The following is a 19,978-nucleotide window of genomic DNA, read 5'->3' as shown; positions in this document are numbered from 1 at the left end:
GCCCTCGCTGCCCCGCGTCCCTTCCCCCCGCGCTTGCCGCAGGGGCGGCGCGGCCGCTGTTTTCCTTGGAGCGAAGGGCGGCGATGCGGGGGCAGGGCAGGGGCGGAGTGTCCCGGCATCCGGGGCTGGCGGGCCCCGGGGGCAGTCTGGAGGCATCCGGACTGCGTGGGCCGGGCGGAGATCGCGGGCTGGTCTGTGCCGGTCCGGTCCGGTCCGGTCAGCCCGCCGGCGGAGCGGGGCCGCCCTATCCGTATATGTCGGCGGCTGTGCCGCAGCACGCCGGGCCTCCCGGCCGGGGAGGCAGCGGGCGTGGCTAAAGTGTGCCGTATGCTGAGGAGACGTTGGAAAATAAATCCCAGTTCCCTGCCTGCTGCTCGGAGTGGCGCCTCCTGCCCTGTTGTGGTCGCCTTTCGTCCCGATTTCTAGGATTGCTGTGTTCCGCTCCTTCTGGCTTGGTGCCTCTGGTGCCGCAGGACTGACGCTCAGGCCCCTCCATGGAACTCAGTCTATATAATCTCTTTCCTTGCAACTTACTTGTAAGCCTGTAGAGTTGAAAAGTCATTCCTAGCATTACTGATCCGGGATGAGGTTTTGTTGGCTAGGAACGCCCACAAAACCATTTTGAGTCTTTTTCTGCCACTTACCACACATTGCTGGAGACTTTACCCCTTGCCCCAGCTCTTCACCACCTGGATTGCAATTGCTGAATTTCTCTCAGTTCTTTTTTTATGCAAGAGATATCAGGCCTCTAAAAAGGTAAATATGCATTGTCCTGGACAGGGTTGCTTTTTAAATACAGAACAAGTTTAAAATTAAAATGGTTTATCCCAGCAAGTATGCAAATAACAGGTTTCTAAATTGGGCAAAAATGTATGAGTGAAGAGCATGTAAAGATATAAAGTTAAGCCCAGTATCAGTTCACCTAGGTATCCTTGTAAGGATGGACAGGATGCTTGTTCTACAGCACACACTATGATCTGCTCTTTAAATAAAATGTTTATTTGAACTATTATGTTAAATGTATTTTTAGTATTAAAGATCCTCCTCAGTTTTTGAAAAATATTCTAAAATGGGCAGGTTTTTGACCTAGGAAGCTTAATGACGTTTTGTTAATAACTTGCTGAGGATAGATTTTGTGTCATAAGGAAAATGTTCTTAAGAAAACCAGATGAGAGTAGAGAACTTGTCACTTAGTTTTTTCTGCAAATGAAATGCATCCACTGTGGTATTGAGTCTGTAAATATTTTTATTTTATTAGCTCACACAATGTAGTGTAAATATAGAAGGGTTGCTCTTAGTCTGAGCTGCCAGCATAAGGACACAGTTGTGTTTCAGGCTGCATGGTGGCTCTGCAGACAGGCCTGGTGGTCCCTGTAATACCAGGATGTACTGGCAGGAGCAAGGCTGTGAGTCGGCTGTATTCTCGCTGTGGTCAGGACCGATGGCTGGGGCTGGAACTGTGCTCAGCTGTTCATGGCACAGCAGCTGAGCTGATGCTGAGCTGTGTGTGTGTTTTGCAGGTGACGTTCCCATACAGCCACGTAGTAATCAAATGGTTGTTTTTATTATATATCATAGTGATTCAGTGTCTGATGTCCTCTTTAATGTGTGTGCTTGCTTGCTCACAAGCAGTGGGGTTACTGAAAGTGCAGGCTGCTGCACAGAATGAGCAGCCAAAGGAAAAGATGCCCTCTTGCATATTGACACAGCAACCAGTTCTATTTTTTCACCACTTCTTGCAAGCACATAGATGTGGTTTGATCTTAGAGTGTTTCCATAGGATCAAAAAAATATTTTTATTCCCACCAATGTCACGTGCTGAGGAATACTAACACATGCAAGAGTAGTATGGACCACCTTTTAGACAAGAGGGAAATAATATTATTTCTTTCCAAAATGTTGATGGATGATTTTATTTGTTTTAAATGCAGTTCAGAGGGAAGAAATGAGATGGAAACTTCTGCACCTTCAGATGAGATCTTTCCACACTTTAACAACAATATGCCAAAGCTTTAACAAAACTGGATGTCTACTATTAAAGCTGGATTATGAAGTTGAAAGAACAGCTCACAGAACAGCGAAGTCTTGGGATTTGTATGCACTGAAACCTGCATTCCCTTGGTTGACAAGTCAATGTGTGCAAGTCAGGAATTGGCATTTTCTCCAAGGATTTCTGTCCACTTTGGAAAGAAGTGTTTATTATCAGAGTGGGGAGGGTTTTTTCTCACCCTGGAGACGTTTGAGTGTGAAAATGATGGAAAACTACAGGCTCAATACAGAGTGGATCAAAAAGCTTAGGAACACATCATCAAGATTTTATGCAGTTGTATCAGCTGGTAAAACTGTCCCCAAACCCAGTAACCAGCCAGTTAAGAGGCCACCAAAGGCACCAAGGACCAAGCAGCCATCCAGAACAAACCTGCCACTCTCAGACATGGAGGTGAAGTATAACATTTACAGTCTATGTGACACTAAGGGAGTGCATCAGTTTAATTTGCATTCAGATTTGGGTTTAGATGAACATTTTAATGAAATTAACATAATTATTTGGTGAGAAGGACTTCATTATTTACACTGGTGTTGGAGTTTTGCAAATAGAAGGAAGCTTGATAGAAATTGGCATGTCTGGTATTTTGAAGGTAAAATGGAAGTTTACTTGCAATGTGTTAACAAAAGTGAAGATGAGTGCTTATTATAAAGTGAAAAGGTGAAGTGCATTAAAAATAGTTTTGACCAGTGCTTTCAAATGACATTTTCTATTGAGAAAAAAAAGTCTAGCTGTTAGAATAATTTAACTTTCTCTGCATTTCCTTGCTTATCCAGATCTACCCAGTTTTAAGGTTTCACTCAAACAGAAACATAAAGTGAAAGTAAATAGTATAAAGCTTATATTCAGATTAAGTTTCAGATGGGAAATGAATGTGCAAGTGTAGCCTGTGTTACCTGAGAAAGATCATTCCATGTGTAGAAATAGCACCTTGAGTATCAGACTCTGAGTTGTACAGGGGTAATGCAACAACACACTGTTTTAGTTACAGTGAGGAAGAACAGTGATTATTTGTAGCCATATCTTCTTAACATAACTCTTAGCCAAGCCAGGCCTTAAGTACACTTGAATATAGGATTTCCATGGTGAATCCTGGTGTCAGATGTGTTACTGTTCTGGTCAGGCTAAAACAACCATGTTGTTAGTAAAATAGTATGATAGGTGAGACTAAAACAAGCACTGTGTCTTCAGAAATAGTTTCCACATTGCAAAATATATCTGTTACATGATCTACTGAATGTGAGCAGAGAAAAGTGTTAGTGCTTGCTTTCTCATATCTAAGCTTATGATGTGTATTTTGTGTGGTAAGCAGGTGCATGCCATAGTGTAAATTAAAGAGGTAGTTATAAACAATTTAGTTACCACTCATATTTTCATGTTGCTTTGAAAGAGGAAAATGAAAAATATTAGTCCTGAAACACTGTGTAATGTTTCCAGCATTTTAGTCATGGTATAACATTACATTCAGAGTTTGATTCTTCTTGGTTTTGGGTGAAGTGACAACATTTTTAAGGCCTTTAAATGACAGCATAGAATGCAGTTTCTTTGTATGACATTTTCATATATATGTGCAAGTAACATGCAGTGCAGTGCTGTTTTTAATTTTTTCCATTGTGAATGGAGAAATGGAGAAAATACTGCCTGATACACTGAAATAATAATATACTTCCTGAGGAGGCTTTTGCATGGTAAAATGCTGGGCCAGAAATTACCTCTAGTGTAGCAGGCCCCAAGGCCACTGCCTTAGGGACATCTCCTTCCCATCTTTTCCTGCCTCTGGAGACAGCAGTTGCAGGCCCATTCCTGGGGTTCTGAGTTTGAGAACCCTGAGGATCTGTGGTGGTTTCTCTCTTGGGAAGGCTTGATAGCTGACACCTTTCTTTTGCAGAGCGCTTGATGAATGAGGTCCTTCCCATCCTCCCCAGCACTGGTCTTGATGTGCTTTTACAGGCAGAGTGCAGGGCACCAGCAGTGATAAATCGTTGTACAACCAGTTTTTCAGGATACATAGAGGATTTCCTTGGAAGCAGTTAAGTGGTTTAGTCAGTCCATCAGTGAGTGGTATCACTACTTGCATAACCTGGTACGATCTGATGGCAGGAAAAGCCTCTGAGCTAACTCTTAATACTACAGCATTTATGCTACAGCATATTATCTAGCACAGAAATAGTTTGAAATTCAGGCATAGACATAGTATTTATTACACTTTAGATAAATATTGATTCCTGTGATAATATGAGGACTAAAGTTCATCCTACAGGTTTTCTTTCTTAAAATTTTTTGTATGCTAAAAGTGGAAGAGATGGACTAAGAGGAGTTATGATTCCATGAACCTGTACAGTTGTTGGGGGCATGATGATACTGAAAATGAGTTGTAATCATACTTAGCTGTCCTTAGGAGCAGCCATTCTGTGTGCTGCTCTGAATAGAATCTCAATAATGCTGTAGGCAGGAAGGAGAAGAGGGTGAGTAGCTCAAGTTCCTTTCTAGCACCAGTACAGGTGCTGTATTCTGGGTTTTTTGAAGTTTGCAGGTGATAGTGATGTAGCAGAAAACATGGTATTAAGGTTGATCAGCCATTTAACACATCTATTTTAGGATTAACTGAGTCACTGATTAGGGTAGATTTTTTTGTCTGTATCTCCACCAGCACCCATGGACATGTATTTTAGGTGTCTTAATCACAAATTATGCCTAAGCCAAATGTTCTCTATCAAACAAGATTTTTGTAAATATGTAAGTGAAACAGTACATTGTAAAAAAAATCCCCAAACCCAAAAGTAGTTCATATCCAAAATGCTGTTTCGGGCATGTAGCTTAGTGGAAAACCTCTGGTTGTAACTAAATGAGAAATGTAGCCATTGCAACTAAAATTGCAGCTGTAAGACAGAAAGTCAATACTGTAGTGCCTTGAAATGAAGAATAGCCCAAGTAATAAACTGTGGGAAACACAGAGCAGGATGGAGGTTTTCAGATTGTGTTCTAACTGCAAGATGAGAATTTGTTCCCTTAACTCTTGACAGAAGAGTTTCATAGCAGAGTATGTGTACTTAAAATAACCAAAAGGAGCTTTTTGGAAGAATCTTCAAATTCAGATGTATAATTGCCCCTGGCGATTTAGCGATTGAGAATGGATTTATGCAGTTGAAATTGAGATGATGAAACATGATACTTCAAGGGAACTGAAAGCAGAGTTCTGTTCCACTGTTAATTCAACCTTTTAGCACAGTTGTGGGAATATGACTACAAAATTGCTCTCTGAATATTATAATTACTTTGAAAGCTTATTTTCTCCTAGTGGTTGCTGAATTAAGATTTTGTGTAAGCAAATATTTGGATGTGATAGTAGAATGTTGACATTAAAAAAGAAAAGTTCAAATGTGAGGTGGTGATTCTAATGATTGGTGACAGCCCCCCTGCAGGGAGCAGAACCCCTCTTGAAGCCTTGCTATTTGACAGTGTATGAGTGCTGCAAGAATGTGACTTAGATTTTTAGGTTGAAGTGTACTGTGGACCTAAATGCCTGCAGATGAGCACAGTTCTTTTGTTCATTTGTTGTTAGTTACGTCCCCATTTGTATTAGTTACAAAAAGCTGGGAAGGGACTGATCCACAGTGAGACATTGCTTTCTGGATATTTTCCACTACATTGTACTGAAAAACAATTTTGTAGGTCATACATGGTACCAGAAGAAAGAAATACACTTCAGATGAATAGTAGAATTTGCAAATCAGTTTATTGTGACTTGTTTGATTAATCAAGAAAATCTCACATCTCCTTGCAAGTCAGCATCATTTTTCCATTTACTTCTTTGAAAATGGCATTTTAGTTGTTTAAGATTGTGGGATATCAGGACAAACTGGCCATGTGTACTGTTCCACTGTGGTGTCAGGGGAGACCCCCTGTTAGTGCAGGATGCAGCTCAGGGCAGGGGAGGGATGCTGTAGATGTGCAGCACCTGCAGCTGGCCCAGAAGGTGACTTTCTGTGCTGTGGTGTCTCAGGCATGGCAGTAGCTTGCTGCATGGCAGAACATGATGTTTGTGGTTGGAGCTTCTGCTTGATAAACAGACTGGGGTAGTCAAACTCCATTTACCTTTAAAACACAGTGTTTTAACTGCTATCAGGGTGTCCTGCCTCTGGTTTCAGTGGTCAGCCAAGTATGTCATAAGCCGTGGGATGGGAGAGCAGCAGCAAGTGCAGCTCTACTGTTCAAGTATTTTATTGGCTTTCAGGGAAGAAGGGTTGTCTTTGTGGCTCTGTCATAGATTTTTTGTTGTGACTTCACTCATGCCACCTGACTTGCTCTCATTGTGTGATTTGCTTTCCCACTTAACAAGGAGCAAGTACTCTTGTTATTTAGTATATGTACACCAGGTGGAAATCATGGCAAGGATACCACAGAACAGTGCATAAATGAAAATTGTCACTCTCTTAATAAATTTGAAGCAAACAATTGTCTTACTACCATCTTGCTTCAGCCATGCCCTAACTCAAATCTCTATTCCTTTGGCACAGAATCTGATGCAGTGCACAGCCTTTGCAACAGCAGATGAATATCATCTTGGTAATCTCTGTCATGACCTGACTTCACATGGATATGTTGAAATAACAAGTTTGCCTAGAGGTAGATTTTTGAAACATATTAAATGCAATGTTATATCTTGGGAAATAAAATATGGGTGAGGGATATAATTTTTGTAACTTTATGTATACTTATTCTGATAATATCCTAGATTATATTATACTGCCTGTAAAATTATTGCTTTGCTTAAAGATTCTATTTGCCTAAAAGTCCCCATAACAAAACCTTTCAGAATAACAATGTGAGCAGCTCTTGCTCTTACCTTCTGATAATTTTTCCCAACATTACAATTACATTAGAAGTATAGAAAAATTAGATGCATGCATGAAAAATAACTTTGGGAATTGACTGATACAGAGAATTTCTACAGACATTCACTAACTGAGTGTTAGTTTTTGAAAGTTTTATTTTAATTAATCTTTCAGTAGTGAAACAGTGCAGTACATCAGCTGTCAAAACAATTTTCTAGTTTGAAGTGTTGCATCTTCTCTCTGTACCTAGATTCCTATTAATGTAAATCACAGAGTTGGAGAGGAAGGCATGCAAGAGAGAATCTTGCAAGTGAAATGGAAAAGATACACAAATAAGTGTTTAGTTCTAGTAAAGAGCATGCTGTTGATACTTTTTATTTATTGGGCCAAGTATATCCTAGCAATTGTTGAGTGCTACACTTAGGTAGGCTTCAGCATAATAATTGATTCTGGTTTCTATATAAAGTATCTCTGCAGACTTGGGAAAGTGTGGCTTGGAGATAGCTGCAGTATCCTACAAAAGCAAAACAAATTGATCTTACTATAGCTTAAGGAACCTTACGCCCTGCAACAGCTGTGATTTTCATGTCAGTAGTAGAATGCCTTTTCTTCTTCCTTTGAAAGAACAGATTATATAAAGCTAGGAGAAGCACTGGCAGTTCATGGGCATTTCAGTAGGGGTTATCAAAAGCCTGTCTGCCTCTCAAGTAATAATCTAAGTGCAGTAATACTCCTGTGGGTCTCTTTCAAGCACGAGATTTACTAATGATTGTCTTGTTCAGAAAGATGAGCATGAAAGACAATACCCACTAGAATATAGGCTTTATGTTCTTTTGTAGTTTCTTTGTATTAAAACTAACCCTGGTTCACAGCTTTGGGATAGAAACTTTGTACAACCCCCAGTATGACCATGAATTAAACGTTACTGTTGATATTATTTTACACTGGGAGTGTCGGTTTTGCCAATTCCTTTTATTTCTTCATGGTGTTTTTGACTCATAATGAGTACTGTTTATCAAAGGTTTGGAGGAAGTAATGATGAAAGGATATTGGATTGTGCCAGCAGATCTGAAGTGTTGTGATGGTTGGCATGTGCATGTAGCAGTGGTTGGTTAGCAAGCCAAACATTGAACCTGGGAAAATAATTTTTAAAAATATTTCCACATAGAAATCTAAAACAGCAGTTACGGTGTGAGTAAAAACATTTTAGAGGCAGACTCTGCACATCCACTTAAAATAGACCAAATTATCTTCAATTGTGTGTGTTTTGGCTGAAGTGGATAAATAAAGATGTGGCTGGTATTTGAAAAGGCAAATGAGAAAATGTAGACAAATGTTGCTTCAATGATGAACTCAAATTTCACACTTAATATTACTCTAGTTATTCATCCAATGATGTGTTTCTGAACTGGACTAGCAAGTGGAAGAAAAGTCTTTAAGGGCTCATTCAGACCAACTGTGTGGTCCCAATTCAGATATTAGCAAAAGTGTATCTGGTACTTGGTCATGTCTCTCTGCTGCTTCAGTCTACCTGGCCTCCATAGCCTGAGCAGTAAAGCAGAAGGTAGAATTTGTACACAAGCAGAAGTAGCAACATTTGATACCCCCTCACTTGACTTGTGATTTTCCTGAAAAGGCATTTAAATTTTTAAGGCTTAGCTGTTAGGCCCTGCAAAATCTTTGTGAAGTCTCAGTTTAAATAGAAGTAGGGGGCTTTTCTGGTCTAGCTTCCACTAGTGCTGCAACAAAATGAGTCATGCTGGTTTGAAACCGCATCAGGACTACTAAAATTTTATCTGTATTAGTGAGTGGCACAGTGGAGAAGATTTGTAGAAGAAAAATCAAACCCCTGTTTTGAGAACCCAGCAAGCACATTTTGTAAGTTTGGGGATATTCTACTTGGACTAGCTCTGGTCTAATCCTTTGTAACAAACGCCCCATTTAGTGGTTGGAGTACCACAAGAGCATTGTTTTTTAGTTTCTCTTTCATTTTAATTTAATGCAAAAGACCTCACATTTTATGTACTGTTGTGCAGTGCACATCAGAAGTGTGGTAAGGGAGAGTGGGTAGAAGATTTGTTTCAAAAGCACACTTCTGATGTGCAGGGAAATGCAGGTGTAGGATCTCCTGTCTTGAGGGTACACTCTTTCAAGTTTCTGACTGGCAAAGCAAAGTCAGCACAACTTGAGTGCAGATTAATCCTTTAGTATATATAAAATAAGAGCTTCCAGGCAAGCAGATTTGTCTGGTAATTTCTCTGCAACCGTGCAAAACTTACACAGTTCTCTCACATTGTATGTCCACTTCTGTATTATGTTCCTGGTTATTTACAATGTCTGCATCAGTTTTTTCAACTGGCTGATGTGTTAGTATGCAAATGTTGAATTACATTATTGCAGTTATCAGCTGTCATGTTTAGAAGTTTGACTAAATATTCAATTTTTTCCACTTATTTCAAACCAGATGCTGCAAATGTTTTGGTGGTCAGTACTGAGAAATCTGCAAAAGAAGATGATCCTGGCATGATTTTTTTCTTCAGGTAAGCCATAAGTCATGCTCAAAACATTCTGTCATTAATAGTAATGGTGTGAAGGAAGTAGTGCAGCTTGCTCGATCCTGCATCGTATTACCTCACGAAACTCAAGGAATAACTGTCTAGTCATAATGATTAAAAAAAAAAAAAAAGAATTATTTAAATGGTTGAAAAACACCTTCTCATGGTTTTTCATTGAAGTATGGTTAAAAAGCAGCTAGTATATAATTTCTGTGAAGATAGTTTTAAGTTTCTTGATTCACAATGACAAAAATTGCCACTGTACAATTTGAGTATTCCATTAAAATACATTTAAAACAGTGATTACACTCAGTTTTTCCTTGAATTCACAGGGAAGGGGCTGTTGTATTTTGGAATGTGGAAGAGAAAAGTGTAAGTAAAGTGAAACTTGGTTAAAAATGCATAAGCAGGTGTTTTGTCAGTCTCACAAAGCTCAGCATGCTAGAGGTTTGTTTGGGAGACTGAACTTTCTATGAAGGAAAAAAACTGATTGATTCTTCTCCAATGAGTGCAGGTTCTTGCCTGCTACTGCCCTCAAGTGTGTGTGCTGCTGATACATCACCTTTGAAATTCATCTAATTGAGACAAAAATCTGAAACCTTAATTTAGTGAGACTGACAAAAAGAGTATTCTTGCAATTCTACATCCTGAAAAAGTAGATCAGAAAAATCTACCTGTGAATGATTGCTTGAAAAGCACTAATGTAACAGAAAATATGTTAGAAGAAAAGGATTATTCCATTCTATTCCATTTAAGTCCGTTATTAAAGACTTACGTTTGTACAACTTTGAAAGAGAAAAAAGAATTAAAATCAACTCATTAATACTGTTCTGTGTTTTTACCAGCCAGCAATTTTCCTGAAGGATTTTTTTTATTGATTGGCATAATTAAAAATATAACATGCTGACATGTTAGATTTTGGAGATCTTTGCTGACCTAGAAGGGTATGCCAGAAGCATATCTATTCTAATTAATACTTTTATAATTATTTAATGTTTTAAATGTATTTTTATTACTGTGGTTAAACTGGATTCTAGATACAAAAAGTATTGACCTTATCTGTAGACAGACTATGTGAAATTAAATGGTGTATTAAATAGATGATACTGAGATGCATAGAAGTTCACAGGAGGATTTTCATTGGGGTAAGCAGAAACTCAGAGCAGTTTTTTCCAGATGTGAACAATTTCTGGATTCAAGTTCACTTCTTCTGTTTCAGAACTGAAATGTTCCTGATTTCCTGTCTGTTTTGGGGGGTGTCAGTGTATCAGGTGTCCTACAAAAAATTACCCTTCAAACCTTGCCTGTTTGGATGCTATGGCTGTAACTACACTACTGATTCACAAGTATTACTGAAGACCAGCTGCTTTAACTCCTGATGATCTTTGAGTTGAACACCTTAGCCCACCGGAGTACTCTAAAAATTCTCCTTTTGTTGAACAAGCTTAAGTACCTTTGAAAAATTGATACCTTGTTTTCCTGGTCAATACTAGTATCAGTAGTTGGTCCCTTGCTAGCTTTATTTGTAAAAGAGGAGGAAAAATGCCTCTTTCTGTTTATTGAAATCACAGTCAAAGCTTTAACTGCCAAACAACTTGCTCAAATACAGGAAGTATATTTATGGACATGCTTTAATGAACTGAAATGAAAGGAGAAAAACCCCAAACTGGTCTGTGGAACAGAAACTGAAAGCAGTTCAGTAAAACAGAATGTAGAGTGTCACTGCAAATGGCCAAAGTACCCTAGAATGACTAGTAGGAGAAAAAAAAATATTTTTAATTAACAGAAGAAGGCATTTAACAGAAGAAGTAACAAATACAGAGTGATCACAAAAAGAAACTTAAAATAAAAAATACCAATTTCAAATACCTGAGTAGGAAGGTTGTACAGCAGTTTCCTTACTAAAATAGCAAGGGCAAAAAGAAAAACGAGCTCTGAGGTTTTTTTTTAAAGGAAGCTGTGACTTAAATGCCTGTAATAGCAAGAGTTTGCAATTAGTGACTCCAGAACATCTCTTCTAATTAATTTTACTGTGTCACAACTAGTCCCTTCTATAAAATTAGGCTGGGCCTAGAAGCAATGTGAGGTTTGCACTGCTGAACTGTCCCTGGACACTGCTGTTTGGCTGAGGTGACTGGCCTCAGAGCAGACGCTTCCTATGTTTTCATACCCTTTTTTTATCACAAGACTTGAATTATATGGCAAGTCTTAGTCATGCTAATATTGAATTCAGGATTATGAAAGGAGCGGTTTCAGCAGTACAGTTGAGGGGTTTTTTTCAGTGAAAAATCTTACTGTGTTACATAGATAGTATCACCAAATTCTTGAAAGCAATGAATAAAGCTAGCAGTGCAAAAAAAATCCCTCTTGCAGGTGATCCAGCAGATTTTTTTAGAGTACTTAACCTGGAAAATATGCTTTATGAAAAATTTATAGGGTACAGTTTTGTGCTAAAAGATGACCTATGATCTTTTATTTTAAAAAGAGAGTGCTTTTAAGTATGATTTAGTAGAAGATTGAACTCTAATGAATTTAGGCATCAAAAGTGTTTTGTGGTTTTGTGGTTTGTTTTTTTATTGGCTGTTGTGTAGCTAAATGCCTTTTAAAACTTGCAGGTGAGTGCTTTTTTTAGTTCACAATTCGTTCTAATTGCAGATGATTTTTTTGAGGGGAGCCTTGTAGCATATAAAAACGAAGAAGGATGAGCGATCCTAAGTTACGTGTCAAGAGGAGAAAGTTTTGTGAGAGAAAAGGGCTCTTTCTTCCTGCATCAGGTTTTAGTGTGCTGGAGAATAAAGGAGGAGTGAGATTACTTCTGCAAGTAAAATTGCATATTTAATTACTTACAGGGATGAATGTAGCAGCTGAAACATTTTTTCCAGATTTTTGTAGTCGTAAAGGGTTTCTGTAATATAACTGACCTCTGGTAGCTGAAAGAAGACTACTGATTTCAGCAGCAATCAAAAACAAAACTACTGCTTTAGCAGCAAACTAGTAATTTTATCAGAAACAACAACCTAATGTACTTTTTCTAAAGATTGATTCCCACACTCAGACATCTGCCAAAATCTAGTAAGCCCATTGTTATAATACTGAATACATCCATGTTGTCCTTACTACTGCTGTGGTCAATCCTTACCCTTCTCCATGTGTGCACATATAAAATGACATTTCAGTTTTCCCAGATTCCTTGCAGTTGTTTATAGCTACAAATTTTTCTTGAACCACAACTAGTTTCAGAAGTAAACTGTGTTAATAATAACTTCATTATTTAGCACACCTCTTCATTGTTAGGTAAATAACTTCAGCATGAAGGTTGCATTCATCAGCCTGCCCTATTCAAGTTCTTTGCAGAGTGATAATTTACTGCATGGTAACTATTGCTGCAATTGTCTCCTTCTTAGATGAAGAATATCATGCGAGTGCTAGAGCAGCATGAAATTCAGCCATACGAAGTTGCACTGGTCCATTGGGAAAATGAAGAGCTGAACTATAGAATAGGAGAGTAAGTATCTTCAGGTGTTCTGTATATAAAAGCTAACAGACACCTAAACAAAATTCAAGCAAAATTAATTCAGCTAGTAAAAATATACTTGTCCTTACTTTTTTTTCCAAATGAGTAAAATAAAGAAAACTATAAATCTTGAGTCAATAAATGTTTCTGTCTTGATAAACTTGCAGGTAGTGACCTTTGTGATTTGCTTATATGATAGATCTTGTAAATAAGAAGCTCCCTGCCCACACAACTCTTCAGCAATCCCAAACAGAAACTATGTATACCACAGCAAAAAAACTAATAAGCATTATTGAGATGAGTTTGATCTTAAAGAGGATGCTCTCTATAAGCTTTCTCCATGTCCTTGAGATTCATATACAAAGATGTAATTTCTATATACTTCATTTAGTAGGAAAGTTACAGCTTGATTATTTTGTAATTATAAGCTTGGCAAGTTATCTTTCCTTGTTAAATAATGTTTTTTCATCATAGAATGAAAATTATCTCTACAGAAATATTTCACAATGAAAATTATTATTTATATTACTTGTAATTTTCCAACAGCACCCAAAAGCAACCCCTAGACAGGACACTTTTAATACTAGGAACTGAATGAATAATGCTCAGCTTATTTAAATTAACTTGATAAGGAGACAGGTGTTTGGTTTTTCCTGACCATTTGAAAACTGCATGTACTATTTAGTTGTGTAATTTGTGATTCTTGACATGCTCCATTTTGCTTATGTGTGTTTCATAGTGAGATTGACATGAAAAATTGAACAAGGCTTTTGTCCCCTTTTCTTTGCTCCTTGCCCCCTATGCAATAGAGGTTTTAGGGAAAGTAACATCATAGTGGGGAGGGAGTAAGGTTGATAAGAGTGAAAGCGGAAAATGAAAACAGAAAGATAACAGAGGAGCTAAAGAGCAGAAGAGAGGCCAGCATCCTGTTTACTCTGAATAATCTGTGTGTATGCAGCAATGCTAGAGTTACCATCACAACTTGCTGCACTTGCATTTACACCTAGAAAATTGGGCCATTATATTTGTCTTAGACTGAGGAACTAATTTTCACTGATTTGTTGTGAATGTTTACTCATGTTCAGGTTGAACATGAGTAAAATGCAAGGATGGGGATGATAGCATACAGACATGGCATGCCTTATCTAAATAAACAACCAGCCTTTCTTGTACTGTCCAGTATTCTTTAAATGTTCCTATGCTGGTGGCTCGATCAACGAAGATGCTTCAATCTTGTCTTAACAGAGGTCAGTCAAAGCTCCATAAAGGACAAATCTTGTTAAATTCTGAGCTGGATAGTGATGAAGTTGTTCTGCAGAAATTTGCCTTTTCAAATGCTCTTTGTCTCTCTGGTAAGTTAATATTGTTCGTACTATGTAGTATATGCTACAGATTTTGTGAAATGTCATTATGAGTGGGACTTGTACAGTGACAGGCTGGAAAAAACTTAGTATCTGGTTTAGACAAACTGTAAAGAGTGATTGCGCTTCAGATTCAGAGGATTTGTTTTCAATGCTTTTACCGTGTTTTCTATAAATTGGAATTGCCTTATTCAATGGAAACCATTTTAAAGCTGAAAAAAGCACATAAACAAACATGCTGTGCAAAAAATACACATTCTACTGACCATCCTGTTCCCCACCTTTAAAAACTATCCTAGGATAACAGTGAGTGTAGAGTTCAGTATTAGAAACCTCTCAGTAATCTTGGGTAACTCATACTGACATCATTTCCTCTGACAGAAAAAGCTAGATGCCAGCTAAAGAAGTGATACAGGGCAGCTATTCCCAGCTGGGGAGGTGTATCAGTAACACATATGTGGACCAGAGTCACAGATAATGTTTTGCAGGCTTATTAGCCATGGTAGCAGACAGTGGGAGGCACTGTGAAGAAGTCAGGCTCACCAGTCATCCTGCTGCTTGAGCAAATAACACATGTCTACTGCTACAGACCTTGAATGATGGAGGGAGTGGGAGTTAGGAACCAGCATCAGTAAGGCTGTCCTCAAAAATGCCTTTAAGGGAAGTCTGGACTATCTACCTCTACTGCCTTTAGGGTAAATTCCAGGATTCCAGTATTTTGGGGAAGTGCACCTTTACACAGGAGAGAAACAGAATGCACATTTTTGAAGTGCTACACCATTTCATCAAGGAGTGCAGTGTAAGTAAAGGGTTCCTGACTGTTGAAGGAAGAGCTGTTGAGAAAAAAGCATATTGTTCTCTAAAATTTTCTTATTCATAAAGGCACTGTATGGAAGAGTAGTGCTTCCTAAAAGGGAGCAAGGGATTTATTCCCAGGGAGATAATGTTCAGTAAAAATAAAGGATACAAGTATAGTCCCTAGTCAAATTTATGAATGGCAGAAACAAGCCTCTGTCAAATAACAGGTGACAGATGAAATGCTTACTGGCTGTTATTTTTTTCAGGGGCTAAATTTAAAGTCATTTAAGTCAGTGACTTGGATTAGGCCTCTGTATTTAAAAGATGAGTGTGCAAAATGCTCAGCATTGAGTTTACTGGCAGTGTCCTAACCAGAGGATACTATTGATTACTACCACAGAAGAGTTCATTTTGACAATTAAATCTTCCCAGATTAAAATTTTCAGATTTAATGGGGTTAATAATTTTTGATGTGTTGCTACTTCTTTCTTGTCTGGGAATTTGTGGACTAAAGAACAAGGCCCAAGTTAAAATATCATCTTGTAGAAACATTTTACTAGGTTCAGGCTGAGGCATAGCAGAATTTGTGTTGCCAATGCCAGTGCTGAACTCAGGCTTCCATAGAACAGAAGTTAGTATCTTCAGTAACAGTACACTCACCTAAAAACAAAATGGGAGATTGCTCAAGTTTGGATTGAGCTTCAGCAGGAATAGATGGTGTGTCTATACAGGCTAACTCTGTGGTTGGAGCACAGTGCATCAGTACTGCACAAATGGAGAATGAGAGCTGTGCAGGACACTCGAAATGCAGTGGAGGCTCTTGAGGTACCACATGAAATCAGCCTGACACCAGCATAGCTCATTGTCTCCAGCCTCCTTGGAATGTAATTTGCCAAGGGCTCACACATCCAATAGAGCACTTGGACACACAACTTCTGAGCTGAAGCAAAAACTCTTCAGGATCTGAACTGATCACTTGGAGAAGAAAGCTGCGCTCATGTTGGAGCTGATTCTGTGTGCAGAGCTGTGTCAGTGCCCAACCCAGATCTGCCCATTGGTACATGAACAGTGATTGTATAGTACAAACTGTGACTTGCTGCAAATAATGGTCTGTAAGCATCGACATGTCCTGAAGCAGCCTGTTGGCAGATTTAAAGTTAGAATTACTTGAAAGCATATGTACTTCTCACAGTCTTCTGCTTTGTAATCTCTGCGTTGCAGTGAAGCTGGCTATTTGGGAATCGTTACTGGATAACTTTGTGGAATCTATCCAGTCAATTCCTGAGGTGAGGTCTTGTTCCCCTCCTTTTGTCCTGTGTTTTGTAAAAGATCAGTCCATATGTAGCTGAGGATAGGGAAAAAGCAATTGAATGTTGAACACATTTGATCGTAAATCCATCAGTGTAGAGAAGCAACGTGGCTGGACAAGAAATCATCAGCCTTTAAAGGGCTGGGAGTGCAGATCTGCATTGTAATAATGTTCCCCATGCTGTGCCACTGTCACTTACTACTGGTGAAATGTATGTGTAACAGGACAAGCAGCATTTAAAAACCTAGCCAAACACAGTGTGTGCTAACTTGGGCTGAAAATAATGTGCTTTGACTTGAATATAATGAAGAGTTTGAGTGAATTACTTAAAGGTTTTTCATGAGATGTAATTACAGTAAAAAGCCCATATGATGTTGTATATAAAATTGAGATTTGTAGGGTTCAAAAGAGAAAACATTGGGTTTATTACTTTTATATGAAGGAAATAAATGGTAATACATTGATTGTTATAAGGAGAAAGTCTGTAAAAAGGCTGAGGATTGGCAAGGTAAAAGAACACTGTCATGACGTTAAAATAAAAACAGCAGGAAGGAAGAACAAATCATCTCTTGTTCAGGAAATCACTTACAGAAAATGCCCCAGTATTTCTGTAGCTACTGATGACATACTCAGTGATTTATTGAGAAGCCTGGATGAACCAGTTGCACGGTGATATCCTTAGAAAGCTAGAGAAGCAAGGCACTAAGCAAACAAAACTAAAATATTAGTAAGTACAATATGCATTTAGATTCTAAGATATTTCAGGCTGTAAAACTCTGGACTTCTTAACTACTAGTACACGTTACTTGATCAAGCAGTGAAGAACTTCCTACTTTTCAGATTCTAAAGTCACGAAGGAAGGTAAAACTCTCTCATGCAGATGTGATGCAGAAAATTGGAGAACTCTTTGCACTAAGGTAACTTCTTTGGTTACACCCAAGACATTGCATTACACAGAATGTAAAAGTTATATTGTGCAGGATACAAAGAGGTGAATGCATACTAAATAGAGCAGGGTGAGACAGGGTGGAAGAATTCTTTATTTTGACTGGAGTCTGTTTGCTTTTTACATTAGTAAGGGGACTGGCTCACCACTCACAGTGGCATTTCAACTGCAGGCATTAAGCAGGCAGTATATCATAAATAACCAAATACCACACCCTTTTCCCTTCCTGAGTCCAGCAACACATGTTTAAACTAGTAATTACAGTAGATACTACAGCATGTAAAGGATACCAGGAGAAAGGTGGGTAGGTGTAGTACTGTTAACTACAGTCTAGAGTTGTTAAAAATATTTTGTGAGTTCTGTTCTTCCCTTGACTTTCTCAGAAACCACTGCTAAGTCATTGTATTTAATGTTTTTTCCTCCCTCAAGTGATTTGGCTTTTGACAATACAGACCATTACATGCTCAAAAAAAAAAAAAAAGGAAAAAATTCCTTTTCTCCAAGGTAAAATTAAAAAACGATTCCTGTTTCAAATGCTGGAGTACTTGAAGGACTGATCAATTACCAACAATGATGTTCCAGGTATCCAAAAGTTTATGGTAGCAATACATTGAAGGCAGGAGATTTTAGTTTTTAGCCTTTATGATGCTTAGACCATTGCCTGATTCTGAGGGGTGTGCTGCTCTCACATAGCCAGCATGCAGTACCAGTCACATTTAGGAGTTCTGTATTGTTATTTTGTGTACTGCTTCAGTGAGCCACCAGCATAGTCAGGGACCTCTCTGCAGGTATTAAAAATTAAGGAAGGTGACAGGTTGAGGAGGCAGTGATGGCATAAGGAAAAAGTAATTTATGTTCAAAAGAGTTCAACAGTAGAGTATTCCCAGAAAAGTTTCAGGAGATGTGACCAATTTTAAATGATCACTCCAATTGTATTTTTACTATGAAAGGAGATTGTTTTCATATTGTATGGAGAATTACAGGAAAATTTTCTTATTTCATTTAACTACATTTAAATATTTGCTCGTATATTCACCAAGAGGAAGCCTGAACTACAGTAGTACCCATTCTTTTTAGACACCGTATAAATCTGAGCTCAGACCTGCTAATAACACCAGACTTCTACTGGGATAGAGAAAAACTGGAAGAGCTTTATGACAAGACTTGCCAGTTTCTCAACATTAATCGCAGAGTTAAGGTGAGTGTCTTACTGTTATGAGAATCTTCCATGCTCAGATCAGTTGTCTTTGGCTCAGCAGGGTCACAAATTGCTCTGTGAATGTGCTTTAATTGCAGAAAAGGAATAAATAATAAGGTATTATACACTCTCCTCTTTTCCAGGTATTATTAGCCCACTCGCACCTTTACCTGGTTTAGGTTAACCTGCCTCAAATTAATGAATTGTGTATTTCTTGAGCCACTAAATTAGGCTTTAAATAGTTAAAACTGAGAAGTGGATTCTTCTTACTGACATGATCATTCACATCAGTTCTTGAAGGGGTGACATGTTTACTGCTGAACCAGAATAAGAAGCATGAAAACTACCTCTCCTTGGTGGTACAGCAATCATAAATATTTAATTTTGAGGCATTCCAGAAAGCTCTATCTTCTTTTGCTTATGACTGTTTTCATGAGCAGGTATCACCCCGAAACACTTCACAGAAACACTGCAGATGCATATCTAAGTTTATATTCTTTTGGGGAACCCATTGAAATAACAGGTTCATTTGTACTGAAGCTCCTGTTGCTTGTACTTGTTGCCTTAGAGAATTTTCTGTTCTATTAATTTTCTATTCTATTTTGCAGAGGTGTTAACCCCTTTCTAGTTCTGGGGAGTCTGTTTCCCTCTTTAGTGATCTCATTCCATTTCTGGAGTCCAGATTTGTGATGTTTGTAATTGTTTGTAGGTAATGAATGAAAAGCTCCAGCATTGCATGGAGCTGACAGACCTAATGCGAAATCACCTGAATGAAAAGCACGCGCTGCGCCTTGAGTGGATGATAGTAATACTAATCACCATAGAGGTTGGTGGGGCTTTTTTCAATATTAAGAACATAATAATAAGTGCAATTTCTATACTTCATACTTTTAGAATTAAGATCACTATTAATGTGATGTACACAGGGATTAATATTTGTTCTTAGCAACTTTCAAATTGTGGCTACAGTTACTTTTCAGATTATCTGATTTATAGTGTAAACTGGTTTAAAGAATTTTAAATAAAATAAAAATTCACATCGGTGTGTTTGCTGTTCCACAGGTTCTGTTTGAACTTGCAAGGGTAGTTTTCTGATGACAGAACAAACTCAGGAAGAAGAAAACAGACAAAACAATAGAGAACACAAGGTTTGGAAAACTCCAATCATATGCTTCTGAAGAATCATGAAATTGTGTCTCTTGATAAATCTCTAAATCTTCTGCTCAAATAAAAAAAAATTAAAAATCAGTAAAAGTCTGTGAACATTATTCCCAACCACTGTACTAATAATATTAGAGAGGGTTTAACCTATGGATGAATCTCATGAGTGCTGACTGTATTTGGTGAAAGACTACTGCTTTCTCCCTTAACAGTTAAAATTATGCTGAATCAATTACTACTTTGTGTATTTCTGA

General features: G+C 38.2%; 1 protein-coding gene across 3 annotated transcripts in view; it reads left to right on the top strand.

Moving 5' to 3' along the window:
• The window catches only part of RMND1 (required for meiotic nuclear division 1 homolog), a 21,994-nt gene extending 2,016 nt beyond the window's left edge, over window positions 1-19,978 (top strand). For 2 of the 3 annotated variants that reach the window (XM_068184602.1, XM_068184603.1), the window contains exons 2-12: window positions 1,932-2,440; window positions 6,565-6,673; window positions 9,347-9,422; window positions 9,770-9,809; window positions 12,842-12,942; window positions 14,197-14,303; window positions 16,332-16,396; window positions 17,260-17,336; window positions 18,443-18,563; window positions 19,273-19,389; window positions 19,626-19,978. In XM_068184602.1, coding sequence (XP_068040703.1) covers window positions 1,932-2,440; window positions 6,565-6,673; window positions 9,347-9,422; window positions 9,770-9,809; window positions 12,842-12,942; window positions 14,197-14,303; window positions 16,332-16,396; window positions 17,260-17,336; window positions 18,443-18,563; window positions 19,273-19,389; window positions 19,626-19,658 — 1,355 coding nt within the window. In that variant the 3' untranslated portion in view covers window positions 19,659-19,978. Of the gene's footprint in view, window positions 1-1,931; window positions 2,441-6,564; window positions 6,674-9,346; window positions 9,423-9,769; window positions 9,810-12,841; window positions 12,943-14,196; window positions 14,304-16,331; window positions 16,397-17,259; window positions 17,337-18,442; window positions 18,564-19,272; window positions 19,390-19,625 lie in introns of those variants that run through there. The other variant, XM_068184604.1, reaches the window with a different exon arrangement.

The sequence above is a fragment of the Anomalospiza imberbis genome, chromosome 3, assembly GCF_031753505.1.
Source record: "Anomalospiza imberbis isolate Cuckoo-Finch-1a 21T00152 chromosome 3, ASM3175350v1, whole genome shotgun sequence".
NCBI classification, from domain to species: domain Eukaryota; kingdom Metazoa; phylum Chordata; class Aves; order Passeriformes; family Viduidae; genus Anomalospiza; species Anomalospiza imberbis.
Note: the sequence above shows the minus strand (reverse complement) of the source record. Positions and strands in the feature narration are given on the sequence as shown.